The following is a 14,433-nucleotide window of genomic DNA, read 5'->3' on the forward strand; positions in this document are numbered from 1 at the left end:
ATTAAAGGAGGCCTCGGGACTTCCCTGGTGGTCCAGTGGTTAAGATTCTGAGCTCCCAGTGCAGAGGGCCCGGGTTTGATCCTTGGTTGGGGAACTAGATCCCACATACTACAACCAAGAGTTTGCATGCCGCAGCTAGGACCCAATACAGCCAAATAAATAAATATTAAAAAAAAAAACAAAACAGGAGGCCTCCTGGTCTCTGCAGAGATTACTGTGATCTGACAGTTTGTCTCTCAAGATCTGGATAGAAGGCTTGTTACAAAAATAATCTCTTCCTGATTAACACTGAAAATGGTTGGTCTGGTGCTTTTGTGGGTATGTATAGGATGTCCTTGCAGTTTTCTTCTATTTGTGACCACAGGAGAGAAGACTGTAGAGGTGCTGTAGCCCATGGTGAAGTGGACGCTGACTTGTGTTACCTTGTGCTTCAGAGCCGTCTGGCTCCTTGGGGGGCTCTCGTCATCAGTGATTGCTCTCTCCCACGATCTGTGACCTCTCCCATCAGATAACTTGCTCTTTTGTTTAACTGGCTTTTCATTTCATCCCCCACCCCTGCCCCGCCTTTTCTGCCGTATTAAGCAGACTCCTGCTGTGCAGACCAAGTGCTTGATCCCTGCCAGGTATTAATGTGCTTGGTCACTCAGTCGTGTCCGACTCTTTGCAACCCCATGGACTGCAGCGCACCAGGCTCCTCTGTCCATGGGATTCTCCAGGCAAGAAGAGTGGGTTGCCATTCCCTCCTCCAGGGGATCTTCCCGACTCAGGGGTCGAACCCAGGTCTCCTGCATTGCAGGTGGATTCTTTATTGTCTGAGTGACCAGGAATGCCTGCCAGGTATTAATACATCCCTGCTAATACATCTCTATTGATTCCAGATGAAAAACTGGAGTCTCGGACCAGAAGAGTTTTGAGCAACACTTACCAGAAACTTATTCAGTCTGTGTTCCTGGATGATAACATCCCCAACAGCATCAAGTACCTCATGTGAGTCTGGTATTGGCTACCATCAGATATTCCTTGGATGTCTTTCCTTAGGTGGTGGCAGATGCTTTTCTGCAATAATGAAAGAGAATTTCTGGTTAGGAACTAAGCAAAGAAAGCCAGAAAGTTCTGTTGCTATGGGCCATTTCTGTTAACACTGGTGGTTGCCACACTGCACTGTCACCATTGCTAGGGAATCTGCTAAAGATTTTGAAAATGGAAAGTGAAAGTGCTTTACATTCGTACATCAGATTCCATTTAACTGTCCCAAAATGCCCAATAAAGTAGAAGCCATGATTATCACTCCAGTATTTTCCTAAAATTGAGGCTCAAAGAGTCCAAGACATTGACCAAAGTCACACTGCTGATGAGTAAAAGGGGTGGAATCTAGCCCAGGCTGTGGGACTCTGAGCCTGTGCCATCAAAGGTCCTGTCCAGCTGCCTTGAAAGATTTAAGTGGGGTCGAGGCTACATCTCCTGCCCAGTAAGACCCTCAGGGTTGCTCCTAATAACACTTCCCACCACTGTATAAAGTTCATGTCTAAGATCAAGCCTGTGTAATTTTCATGGAACATAAACAAGGAGATGTCACATCTATATAGACGTTGTAGAGTTTGTGTAGAATTATCATTTCTTCTTCTTGTGTGTTCAGTCTTGTCCTTCTCTTTGCGACCCCATGGGCTGTAGCCCACCAGGCTCCTCTGTCCATGGGATATCCCAAGCAAGAATCCTGGAGTGGGTTGCCATTTTCAACTCCAGGGGATCTTCCGGACCCAGGGATTGAACCCATGTCTCTTGCCTCTCTCGCATTGGCAGGCAGATTTTTTACTACTGTGCTACCTGGAAGAATTATCACTGCCAAATATTTTTGCATATTTTTTTTTTAAATAAAAGATTTTTTTCTGTGCTGAGTCTTGGTTGCAGCACATGGCCCCTGGCTGTGGCACGCACGCTTCTCTAGTTGCGGCACGTAAGTTTCCCTAGCTGTGGCACATGGGCTCAGTGGCCCTGGAGCGTGTGGTTGGTTCCCCGACCAGACCAGGGATCCAGCCCACACCCCCTGCATTGGAAGGCAGATTCTTCACCACCCAATTAGGGAAATCCCTTTTTGCATAATCTCATTTGATCCTCCTGACAACTCTGTATAGTAAACAGGGCTGAATATTCTCCTTTGACCAAAGAGACTGCAGAGAGGACTCAGAAAGATGGGGTGACTTGACCAGGATTGGAGATTAGTTGCTGTATGTTCTGACATTCTCCCAACCTTGCTTTGATGACCTTGACAATGAGCGTTTTAAAACTGATCTAGAAACAGGCTTCTTGCCTTGATTGAAAAACCATCATTGGACCCCATCTACATTGGATTATTCGGAAGCACTGGGGCTGGGAAGAGCTCCCTGATCAATGCCATCATCCGGCAAGCCATGTTCCTACCTGTGTCTGGAGAAAGTATATGTACGTCATGTATCGTTCAAGTGAGCTCGGGCTGCTGTGAGCAGTATGAGGCCAAAATCCACCTTCTCTCCGACCAGGTAAGAGCTGCCTCCCTCCTTCCTTCCTTCCTTCTCCTCTCCCTGTTATCTTCTCTCTCTTCCTCCTTTCTCCCTCCTTCCTCCTCCCCTTCCTTCCTTCACTTCCTCTCTCTTTTTCTCCCTCCTTCCTTCCCATTCTCCCTATTTTCCTCTCTCTCCATCCTTTCTTCTTCCTTCCTGCTCTGTCTTCCCTCTTCCTTTTCTTTCTTTCCTTCTCTCTCTCTTACAGATTCACATTATATTCCTTGTCAACATAGCTCACATCTTTGTTAAACGAAAAGAACTTAAGCCATACACAATGAGGAAGTCCAAAAGAACGAGATGGGGGCTCTAGCTTGGGTGCTGCCTCAGCTGGTTATGGGACTTTGGGTTCCTGTTTCCTCACTGACCATACAAGTGGGTTGGGTTAGATGATACCTGCCTGGATTAGATGATCTTAGATTTCCTGGAGCCCTCTGCCCCCCACAGGCTCACTGGACTTTGTCAATGTCTGCTGAATCTGTGTCATGGCTGTGGGGTGGGCTTGGCCCCCCCTCTGTCTCGGCAGGAGTGGAAGGAGGAGCTGAAGAACCTGACAACTCTCCTGCACAGGACGGAGGGGCCGGGCGGAGAAGAGGAGGATGCGTGGGACAGAGGCGATGCAGCGGAGGAAGCTGTTTGGAAGCTGCAAATGTTTTATGGAAACGGAGCAGAAGGAAAGAGCTACGAGGAGTTACTAAGGGCCAAGCCCAGAGGAAAGATTCCCACCTCCAGAGTCATCTCCCTCAAGGCAGAAGAGGTAGCTTCAAGATGTTTCTCTTGTTGTTATCATGAGCCTCAAGGGTAACCATTGAATCCGTTTGGGGCATTGGTGCAAGGCACAAGGTTCTCTCTCTCTCTCTCTTTTTATTTTAATTTATTTCCTTATTTTTGGCTGTGCTGGGTCTTCGCTGCTGCGGGGCTTTTCTCCAGTTGTGGCAGGCGGGGGCCACTCTCTAGCTGTGGTGCTCAGGCTTCTCATTGTGGCAGCCTCTCCTGTTGCAGAGCACCGGCTCTAGAACACAGGCTCAGCAGATGCAGCACTCAGGCTTAGTCACCCCGAGGCATGTGGCACCTTCCCGGATCAGGGACTGAACCCACAGCCCCTGCAGTGGCAGGTGGCTCTTTATCACAGAGCCACCAAGGACACCCCCCACCTCCGCTTTTTAAAAACATTTTAATTTACTTTTTTATTTGGCTGTGCTGGGTTTTCATTGCAGCACACAGGATCTTTGATCTTCAGCGCTGCAGGTAGGATCTTTAGTTGCAGCAGGTGGGATCTAGTTCCCTGCCAGGGATTAAACTCAGGCTCCCTGCACTGGGAGTGCAGGGTCTTAGCAACAGGACCAGCAGGGAAGTCCCAAGGCACAGTGTTTTATTGGAAATAAGTTGGTACCAAAATCAGAAGTAGCCATGATTTTTAATTTGCAGTCAAACGGGAATTTTTCATGTCTGAGGGGGGAGCTTTTGTGCGCAGGAAAGACTGTTTATAGTTACTTGAGGATTAATTAAGGATGTGTTTTGCAGCAAATAATTAAAAAAAAAAAAAAACACCCAAGTTTATAACAGCTTAAACAAATTGGGATTTATCCACTTTCTCACATAAGAAGACTGGGGGCAGTTGGGTTTGTGGGTTGGTTCAGGGGCTCAACGACGTCAAGATCGACAGACCCCTGGTCCCCTGACCTTCTACATCCTGTTGCCTCATTGTCACACGATGGCTACTGAAGTGCTGACCTTCGCAGCTAGCTCCATGGAAGGGACAAATGGCTAAGCGGGGTACCAACCGCGTCTCCTCTTTTATTGGGAAGTAAACGCTTTCCTAGAAACACACCCAGCAAATTTCCATGTAGATTTTCTTGGTCAGTACTGAGCCATATGGGTTTTCGGAGCTGAAAGGGAGTCTCGGGAAACGAGAAGCCGACTTGTGGCTGGCTGAGACCAGTCTCAATCCACTGCCTTCCCAAATACACAGTCAGGATGCTGGGGGCAGGGCTGAGGGGCAGGGTGGGTATTAGATAAGCAACTAGTAGAACCAGCCTCTCCTTTTATGATCAATATTTTTTTTAATTAAAATTCAATTTTAAATTAAACCAAAATACATGTGGAACTAATATGCAATTTACTTACGTTGCATACTACAAAAACCTAGTTTTTCTTGCATCTTAAAATTCACCTTTAAAATATTGTTATTCTATTTGTAAATCTGGTGCTTTTTATATAAAGTAAGAATAATTACTTACACCAGTTCTAAAACTTAATGTCCAAATATCTCCTAAGCTTAATATAGAAAAGCCTCCTTTAAAAGTTAATACTACTTACACAATTAATCAACATTCCTTAGACTTAAGAGTTCAAATTTAGCATATTTGTTTCTCTCAAAAAATTTGAACTACTTCACCAGGCATACTTAGAAGTCAAATGAATTAAACCTTTCAAGGCACTTAGCTCTTATATATCTAGAAAATCAAAGAAATATAGTAGCCCCCTTTCTTATGTTTAAATGGATAGTCACTCAGTCATGTCCAACTCTTTTCAGCCCCATGGATAATAGCCTGCCAGGCTCCATTGTCCATGGGATTCTCCAGGGAAGAATACTGGAGTGGTTTCCATTCCCTTCTGCAGGGGATCTTCCCAACCCAGGGAGGGATCAAACCCAGGTCTCCTGCATTGCAGGCCATGCTTTACCTTCTGAGCCACCAGGGAAGCCCGTAATTAAAACTAATTAATGGGTAAGCAGCAAGGTCCTCCTGTACAGCACAGGGAACTATATTCAATATTGTGTAATAAGCCACAATGGAAAAGAATACGGTAGACAGTATACATATGTATGACTGAGTCACTAGTAGAAACCAAACACAGCACTGTAAACCAACTATACTTCAATAAAATTAAAAAAGGACAACCCCCCCCCAAACATTATCTTCCTAATATCCAAAATACAGACAGAGCATGTCCAAAGAAACACAATGACGACAAAACTGGTTACTTTATCTGAATACATACAACTTACACCTAGGTGTCAAGGTAATATTCATTTCCTCACTTACTCTGCACTTAGAAATATTCCTTCCCAGCATGAGGAATTTACTCATTTGAAACAAGACGAATGGAATCAGCATCTCCAGGAGTGAGGGCACAAATTCAGACTTTGGGGCATGGATTCTAGACAGGGGAGAGGGAATCTGAGTTTACTTCCTAGAATGGTTTGCTCCACTAGTTTATTGAGTGGTACGTGCCGGCTAAGTTGCTTCAGTCGTGTCTGACTCTGTGTGACCACATGGACTGTAGCCCGCCAGGCTTCTCTGTCCATGGGATTCTCCAGGCAAGAATACTGGAGTGGGATGCCATTTCCTCCTGCAGGGGATCTTCCCAACCCAGGGATTGAACCCACGTCTCTTATGTCTCTTGCATCAGTAGACAGGTTCTTTACCACCATCGCCACCTGGGAAGCCCCGTTTATTGACTGGAGCCCTCTTCTTACAGAAAGCCCATGCTTTTTTAAGCCCAGTGCCTTTTCTCTTCTGTTGCCCTTATCCTAGCTTGTTTATTTTTTTAATCAAACTATCTTAAAGAACTTTTATCATCTCTTCTTTCACAATTTCGTATTATTTGATTAGAACTGCTATCTTTTAAACACATTTTTGTGGATATGGGCCATTTTTAAAGTCTTTATTGCATATGTTACAATATATTTTCTGTTTTTTGGTTTTTTGACTGTGAGGCATGTGGGATCATAGCTCCCTGACCAGAAATTGAATCCATGGCCCCTGCATTGGAAGACAAAGTCTTAACCACTAGACGGTGTACCAGGAAGTCCCTTGATGATATATCTTATTTCCTACCCAGATAGCAACACATTCTCTGATTCGATCTCAACTCTCTTAAGAATTTATCTTTCTTTCAGGGCCATTCTGTAGATACTTATTAACAGTGACTGCACTACATCCCAAATCTTCTGTCCTCTGAATTATCGCAGTAGAGATTTGCTGCTGCACAGAGTTGCTGGCATGAATGTGTTTAGGGAAAAACAATAGGCTGAGAATGATCCTTCATCTCACTCACCATCATTAAAATAGCTTGGAAATGCCGATCTGTCCATATATTCTTTTGAACTTGGAAGATAAAATTTTTAAAACCTTTTGAAGATCAACTTCAGACCAATTTTCAGCTTAGAAAATTTGGCACCATTTCATGATCAATTTTCCACAGTCAGGGCTTTCTGGTCATAGAAACGTTCAAATTAGTTCAAAAATCCTCTCTCTCTCTCTCTCACACAAATTTAGAATGTTGCAGATGATTCCCATTGATTTTAGAACTGGAATGGAATTTAGAAGATAAAATCATCACCCAGTGAAGCTGTAACTTCCTCATGTCCTGTTCTCACTGCTTTTGTTTTCTCCATCTGTCAGTGTTAGTTGCTCAGTGGTGCCCCACTTTTTGCTACCCCATGGACTGTAGCTCGCCAGGCTCCTCCGTCCATGGGATTCTCCAGGCAAGAATATTGGAGTGGGTTGCCATTTCCTTCTGCAGGGGATCTTCCCAACCCAGGGATAGAACCTGGATTTTCTGCATTGCAGGCAGATTCTTTGCCATCTGAGCCAGCAGGGAAGCCCATAGGAGCCTGAACTTCCTGATCTCCCAGTGTTCTTTGTAGTTCTGAGTCTAGACCCTCCCAGGCAGGACCTCAGGCCTCCTGGGGCCTGTCGCCCAGTACTGCATCTCACATGACTCAGTGGACCGCTGCTGAACCCGAGTCATAGCCCACCTAGGGCAGTGGTGCTGGAGACTGTCTCGTGTACCTGACCATGTCCTTCTTCCTCAGGCAGGGGAGCTGTCTGTCAAGCTGGACCCCTACATCCGGACCCAGAGGAGAGACTGGGATGGAGGATCCGCTGAGACACACATCTGGCCCTTGATCAAACTGGTGGAAGTGACCCTTCCCAAATCAGAGCTGATTCCTGAAGGGGTTGTGCTGGTGGACATTCCAGGCACAGGCGACTTCAATAGCAAGAGGGACGAGATGTGGAAAAAGGTGATTCTCTTCCATAGGGCTTCATTCCCTCTCTCTCCATCCCCACCGTTCTCTGTAAAGCAGCAAAGAATGTTCCACTTTCCGCTTAATGGATTTTATAAGCTCGATAGAGTTAAATTCTCCCATGTTCTAAGCCTCAGGGCAATGGTAGGATATCGGTGGCAAGAGACATTGGGGAGGGAGGAATCACGAGACAGGCCTGGGAGCTGGAACTGGAATTGTGGTACATGAGAAGGGCCAGCAACAGAGGGGCCCAAAAGTAAGCAGAGGAGACAAGGTCAGAGTGAGACAGGGAGGGCAACATTTGGGTACAAAGCAGAAAAGCCAATAGCCACGCACAAGGAATCAGAAGGCTGCTCCTGGGTTTGGTTGTAAGGAATTGTTGGTAAGTTGCTAAGTCATACTGGACTCTTTGTGACCTGTGGACTGTAGCCCACCAGGCTCCTCTGTTAGGAGATTTCCCAGGCAAGAATACTGGAGCCGGTTGCCATTTCCTCCTCCAGGGGATCTTCCCAACCCAGGAATTGAACGCACATCTCCTGCATTGGCAGGCAGATTCTTTACTACTGAGCCACCTGGGAAGCCCTTGGGGAAGGTGGGGTGGGCTTTAATACATGCTTCCTGGGGAAGCTCCAAGGGGGTGAGTGACAGAGAAAGAAGGGCAGAAGGAGCTCAGGCGTGCAGGATTGTGAGGGGGAACACGGGGCACAGGACAGAGCTGGAAGGGGCTGGGAGGGTCAGGAGAGGTCCATGAGTCATCATCAGCGCAGAGGCTGCCAAAAATCTCTTTGCTGGACTGCTGCTTCCCTGGTGTATGTAGACTTTAAAGTCCGCAGATTTGTGCTAAATGAATGACTATGGGCCAGGGGAGCTTTGCAACTGTGGTTTTCCATAAGGATCTGGATGGCAGCTTACAGATAAGCAGCCTGTGCCCTGATTTTACAGCTAAGGAAATGAAGGCTCAGAGACGGGAAGTCCTTTGCTCAGAACCACACAGCTACTGAGTGGCAGAATTTAAACCTGAGAGCAGATCCCTGCCTTCTCAGCTGAGGCTCTGTCTCTCAACCTCCAGAAAGTCCCCTAACGATTCTTTTTTAAAAATTAATTTATTTTTGACCGTGCTGGGTCTTTGCTGTTGTGTGCAGGCTTTCTCTAGTAGTGGTGAGCAGGGGCTGGTCGCCAGTTGCAGCGTGTGGGCTTCTCGCTGCACTGGCTTCTCTTGTTGCAGAGCATGGGCTTTCGGTAGCTGCCCAAGCTTCAGTAGGGCTTCATGCACGGGCTTCAGTAGCTGCAACACACAGCCTCATTAGTTGTGGACCCTGGAGGGGGCAGGCTTCAGCAGTGGTGGTGCGTGGGCTTAGTTGCTCCATGGTGTGTGGGATCTTCCTGGACCGCGACGGAACCCACGTCTCCTGCACTGGCGGGCGGATTCTTTAGCACTGAGTCACCTGGGAAGCTTCCATAACAGTTCTTTAAGGTGGAGGCAGTCTCCCAGTGTCCTTCATCCTTGGTGGCCTGTTCAGGCCTGGCCTGGAGAGCCTTTGTTTCTGCAGGGTTTCAGGTCTCGGGGTGGAATCCGCCACCTCCTCAAGTTCCAGGCCAGCATGGGGAGTGACAGCCTCAGGGGGTGGCCGGCCTCTGGCACAGGATGGAGCTGTGGCTGCTGCCAGTTCAGACACATTGGGCAGCTTATCAAAGGCCACTCAGAACAGAGGAGCCAGCAGACCTGGCTCAGAACCTGGGCTCTGAGGAGGTTGGGCTGAAGTGAGGCGATGGTTCCCAGCCTGCTCTTTTTGGCAACAGCTCCCCCACATTCTTGTGGTTTTGTGATATCCTCTCAGGAGAAGTTACTAGACTCCCCTCCATCCAGGGAGAACAGAATACAACCCCCCTCCCCTACCCCTCCAGCTGCCAGCGGTGCCCTCCCTAAACTAAAACCATTAACTCAAATTCCCCCGTGCTGCCACCTAAGTGTCACCTGGCCTCTCAGAGGCCCATTCTCATTGCAAGGAGGGAGGTGGGTGGGGGCGGCAGGGGCCATTCCACCCCCTCCCGGTTCCAGAGGCTCTTGTCTTATAGATTGGCCTTTTCTGGCAGGGCCTGAAATTTAACCACTGCAACTTTTATGATTGAGGTCCTCTTTTGTCTGGCTTCCCTGGTGGCTCAGATGGTAAAGAATCTGCCTGCGATGCAGGAGACCTGGGTTAGATCCCTGGGCTGGGAAGATCCCCTGGAGAAGGAAATGGCAACCCACTTCTGTATTCTTGCCTGGGAAATCCTATGTACAGAGGAGCCTGGAGAGTTATACACTCCATGGGGTTGCAGAGAATTGGACACGACTGAGCGACTGAACAACAATAACAGCAATTTACCAGGACCAGGGGGATGTAAAGGTAAAAGAGACCCTGCCCTGGAGGAGGAGCGGGCAGGTTTCATCTTCCACAACTGATAGAATTGTCTAAAGCTTCCCTGAATTGGTTATAATTTGGGAAGTGGGAGGGAGAGATGGGTTTTATTTTCCTGCCTGAATTTGTGTCCATCCATGTAGGGGAGGAGGTTCAGAACCCAGATTTGTGTGCCCTTAAGTCAATCCTTTGCCTTGTGGGGTCTACTATGTACCTTTTCCATAAAATAATGAAGTCTGTTTGACTCTTGAGATGCTTGCTTTCAAAACAATGATCCATGAAGCCAAGAGGTTCATGGGCAGAGGATGGGGGGTGCAGAGAAGATGGGGGCTCCAAACCCTCCACCTCAAATTCAACTAAAGCTATTCTACTTTTAAAAATCAAGTTGGACCACTGGAGTTCTTCCTAAGATTTCATTTGGAAAAGGGATCCACTGCTAAAAATAAGTTTGAACCCCCCTGCTCTACACCATGGTTTCTTAGCCCCAGCTCTTCTGACTTAGGGGTGGAGAGGGCAGAGAAATTCTTTGCTGTAGGGGCCCAACCTAGGCATTATGGGATGTTTACAGCATCTGTGGCCTCTGCCCACTAGCGTCCCCTCCAGTCTGAACAGTTAGAAATGTCTCCGGGCGTTGTCGAAGGTCCACCAATTAAGAACCAGTGGCACAGAGCAAATAATGATTTAGTTAGCAACTCACAAACTTGTCACACCTTTATGTGCAAAGTGCTATTCTGAGGAACCATAAAACAAATTCAATCCTGGAGTTGGACCAGTTTTCCATTTATATGGAGAGATAAGATGGGTAAAACAATACAGTCAGAGAAATGTCACAATTGCTTGTCACATAAAAGTTGTATATTTGATAAAGCGATACCTATGCTATCAAATCATTAAGTTACAATTTCATGTTCAATTCAATCATATGGGTTTCTGGCTCCCTGCTGCCACCTTGTGGTCGTGAGCTGCATATGCAGGGCAAGCCAGACATCAAAATAATGCGTGGCAGTGACAGCTTTGGAATAAACGCATGACCAGGACTAGTTCCAGAAAAAAACAAGACTTCTCCCTAGAGGATGGCTTAGTAAATCAAGCTAGTGAGGGATCTGGGGCTGAAGGTCTGATTTCTTGAATTCTATCAATGACTAATGCCACAAGCATCTATGAAGCTTCTAGTTTGGGCAAGGTGCTGTGTTTGAGGTGCTACGGATTCCAAGCTGAATGATGTGGCCCCTTCCCATCTGGCAGTCTGGGTGGGGAGGTGGGGAGGGGTGCAGAGTGCCAACCCTGTACAGTATAGTAGCTGTACAGTAGCTCTGCCTGAGAAGTACCAGGGCAGGTAAGTACAGGTGCTATAGGATGCAGAGATGGGGTGACCAACCTAGCCTCAGGTGGCCCTTAGTGACCTCAGAGGGCAAACGGAGGTCAAGCAGAGGTTGTGGCAAGAGCAAAGACCCCAAGATAGATGCACAACTGACACCCACGGATGCGCAAGAAGCTCATGTGGCTGCTGCATAGAGAGTGTACGGGCGGGGGTTGGTGAGAGATGGGGCTGGACAGAGAGATGGGGCTGGACAGAGAGCTGGGGCAGAGCACGGAGGATGGACATGACACATTAAGGAAACATGTCCAGTATTCTTTTCTGGAGACTCCCATGGACAGAGAAGCCTGGCAGGCTACAGTCCATGGGGTCACAAAGAGTTGGACAACTGAGCGACTAACATGCTACAACCGAGGCACCATGTATGCTCTTAAACACGCTGTGGTCATGTTTCACAGACCATCGATAAGTGCTCCGTGATCTGGGTGATCAGTGACATTGAAAGGATTTCTGGAGGGAGAGCCCACGAGGACCTTCTGAATGAGAGCATGAAGGCCTGCCAAAGAGGGTTCTGCAGGGACCTGGCCCTGGTGGTCACCAAGAGTGACAAGCTCCACCTGCCGGAATATCTGAGGTACTGCTCTGGGCGTGCAGGGACGCGGGTTTCCCTCTGTGGGTCCCAGGTGCCGTAACTACTGTAATGACAGAGCTTTGACTCATGGGCACTGTGGACTCAGGCAAGTGACCAGTGGTGATGAAAAAGATGCCTGGGTGACTTCTGGGCCATCAGGTAGGTTGTCTTGAGAATCTTCCAGAGCAGCTGCTTAATGCCCAAGAGGCTGAATTCTGCATAGCTCCAGGGGCGCCACTCATGAGTCTGAGATGCAAACAGCAGCTCCTGGTGTTTCACAGTGTAATGGACCTGCCTGCCCCCACGGATATGGGAAGCGTAGATGCCCCACAGCTAGGAGACACTTCCTATAACAGTCTGGGTGGTGCAGCTTTGAATTGTTAGATTCTGTTTCAGATTTATTTAGGCCAGCACAGCACTGAGTTTCCTGTGTTAGTAGGTTTTCATGAGTTATGTATTTGATACATAGTGCATATATGTATGTGATTCGCAATCTCCCTATTCATCCCACTTCCCCCTTCCCTGCTTAAAGTCCAGACATTTGTTCTCTGTGTCTGTGTCTATTTCTGCTTTGCGAATAGGTTCATTGGTACCATTTTTCTATTTGTTTTTCTCTGTCTGACTTGCTTCACACACTGTATGATGCTGTCTAAACTGTCCATCAGCAGAGGTCTGCATCTTGACTGGGAGAGGGGTGGGGGCACAGAAAATCCCACCGACAACGAAATGACAAGAAATTAAGATCAGATCAGATCAGATCAGTCACTCAGTCGTGTCCGACTCTTTGCAACCCCATGAATCACAGCATGCCAGGCCTCCCTGTCCATCACCAACTCCCGGAGTTCACTCAGACTCACATCCATCGAGTCAGTGATGCCATCCAGCCATCTCATCCTCTGTCGTCCCCTTCTCCTCCTGCCCCCAATCCCTCCCAGCATCAGAGTCTTTCCCAATGAGTCAACTCTTCGCATGAGGTGGCCAAAGTACTGGAGCTTCAGCTTCAGCATCATTCCTTCCAAAGATATCCCAGGGCTGATCTCCTTCAGAATGGACTGGTTGGATCTCCTTGCAGTCCAAGGGACTCTCAAGAGTCTTCTCCAACACCACAGTTCAAAAGTATCAATTCTTCGGCGCTCAGCCTTCTTCACAGTCCAACTCTCACATCCATACATGACCACAGGAAAAACCATAGCCTTGACTAGCCGGACCTTTGTTGGCAAAGTCATGTCTCTGCTTTTGAATATGCTATCTAGGTTGGTCATAACTTTCCTTCCAAGGAGTAAGCGTCTTTTAATTTCATGGCTGCAGTCACCATCTGCAGTGATTTCAGAGCCCCAAAAAATAAATTCTGACACTGTTTCCACTGTTTCTCCATCTATTTCCCATGAAGTGGTGGGACCGGATGCCATGATCTTCGTTTTCTGAATGCTGAGCTTTAAGCTAACTTTTTCACTCTCCACTTTCACTTTCATCAAGAGGCTTTTTAGTTCCTCTTCACTTTCTGCCATAAGGGTGGTGTCATCTGCATATCAGAGGTTCTTGATATTTCTCCCGGCAATCCTGATTCCAGCTTGTGTTTCTTCCAGTCCAGCGTTTCTCATGATGTACTCTGCATATAAGTTAAACAAACAGGGTGACAATATACAGCCTTGACGAACTCCTTTTCCTATTTGGAACCAGTCTGTTGTTCCATGTCCAGTTCTAACTGTTGCTTCCTGACCTGCATACAAATTTCTCAAGAGGCAGATCAGGTGGTCTGGTATTCCCATCTCTTTCAGAATTTTCCGTAGTTTATTGTAATCCACACAGTCAAAGGCTTTGGCATAGTCAATAAAGCAGAAATAGATGTTTTTTTGGAACTCTCTTGCTTTTTCCATGATCCAGCGAATGTTGGCAATTTGATCTCTGGTTCCTCTGCCTTTTCTAAAACCAGCTTGAACATCAGGAAGTTCACGGTTCACATATTGCTGAAGCCTGGCTTGGAGAATTTTGAGCATTACTTTACTAGCGTGTGAGAGGAGTGCAATTGTGTGGTAGTTTGAGCATTCTTTGGCATTGCCTTTCTTTGGGATTGGAATGAAAACTGACCTTTTCCAGTCCTGTGGCCACTGCTGAGTCTTCCAAATTTGCTGGCATATTGAGTGCAGCACTTTCACAGCATCATCTTTCAGGATTTGGAATAGCTCAACTGGAATTCCATCACCTCCGCTAGCTTTGTTCGTGGTGATGCTTCCTAAGGCCCACTTGACTTCACATTCCAGGATGTCTGGCTCTAGGTCAGTGATCACACCATCGTGATTATCTGGGTCGTGAAGATCTTTTTGTACAGTTCTTCTGTGTATTCTTGCCATCTCTTCTTAATATCTTCTGCTTCTGTTAGGTCCATACCATTTCTGTCCTTTATCGAGCTCATCTTTGCATGAAATGTTCCTTTGGTATCTCTGATTTTCTTGAAGAGATCCCTAGTCTTTCCCATTCTGTTGTTTTCCTCTATTTCTTTGCATTGATCG

At 47.1% G+C, this 14,433-nt stretch overlaps 2 protein-coding genes across 4 annotated transcripts in view; one reads left to right on the forward strand and one right to left on the reverse strand.

Annotated features, from left to right (window-relative positions):
* ELP3 (elongator acetyltransferase complex subunit 3) overlaps positions 1-1,049 on the reverse strand; it is a 143,069-nt gene extending 142,020 nt beyond the window's left edge. The window contains exon 1 of the mRNA XM_061425061.1: positions 926-1,049. The gene's annotated coding sequence lies outside the window, so the exon portion shown is untranslated. The remainder of the gene's footprint in view (positions 1-925) is intronic.
* The window catches only part of NUGGC (nuclear GTPase, germinal center associated), a 50,902-nt gene that overhangs the window by 13,433 nt on the left and 23,036 nt on the right, over positions 1-14,433 (forward strand). For all 3 annotated transcript variants that reach the window (XM_061425060.1, XM_061425058.1, XM_061425057.1), the window contains 5 exons: positions 879-987; positions 2,294-2,516; positions 3,064-3,294; positions 7,360-7,569; positions 11,751-11,926. In XM_061425060.1, the coding sequence (XP_061281044.1) occupies positions 879-987; positions 2,294-2,516; positions 3,064-3,294; positions 7,360-7,569; positions 11,751-11,926 (949 nt within the window). The remainder of the gene's footprint in view (positions 1-878; positions 988-2,293; positions 2,517-3,063; positions 3,295-7,359; positions 7,570-11,750; positions 11,927-14,433) is intronic.

This window comes from Bos javanicus, chromosome 8 (assembly GCF_032452875.1).
Source record: "Bos javanicus breed banteng chromosome 8, ARS-OSU_banteng_1.0, whole genome shotgun sequence".
In the NCBI taxonomy this organism is placed as follows: Eukaryota; Metazoa; Chordata; class Mammalia; order Artiodactyla; family Bovidae; genus Bos; species Bos javanicus.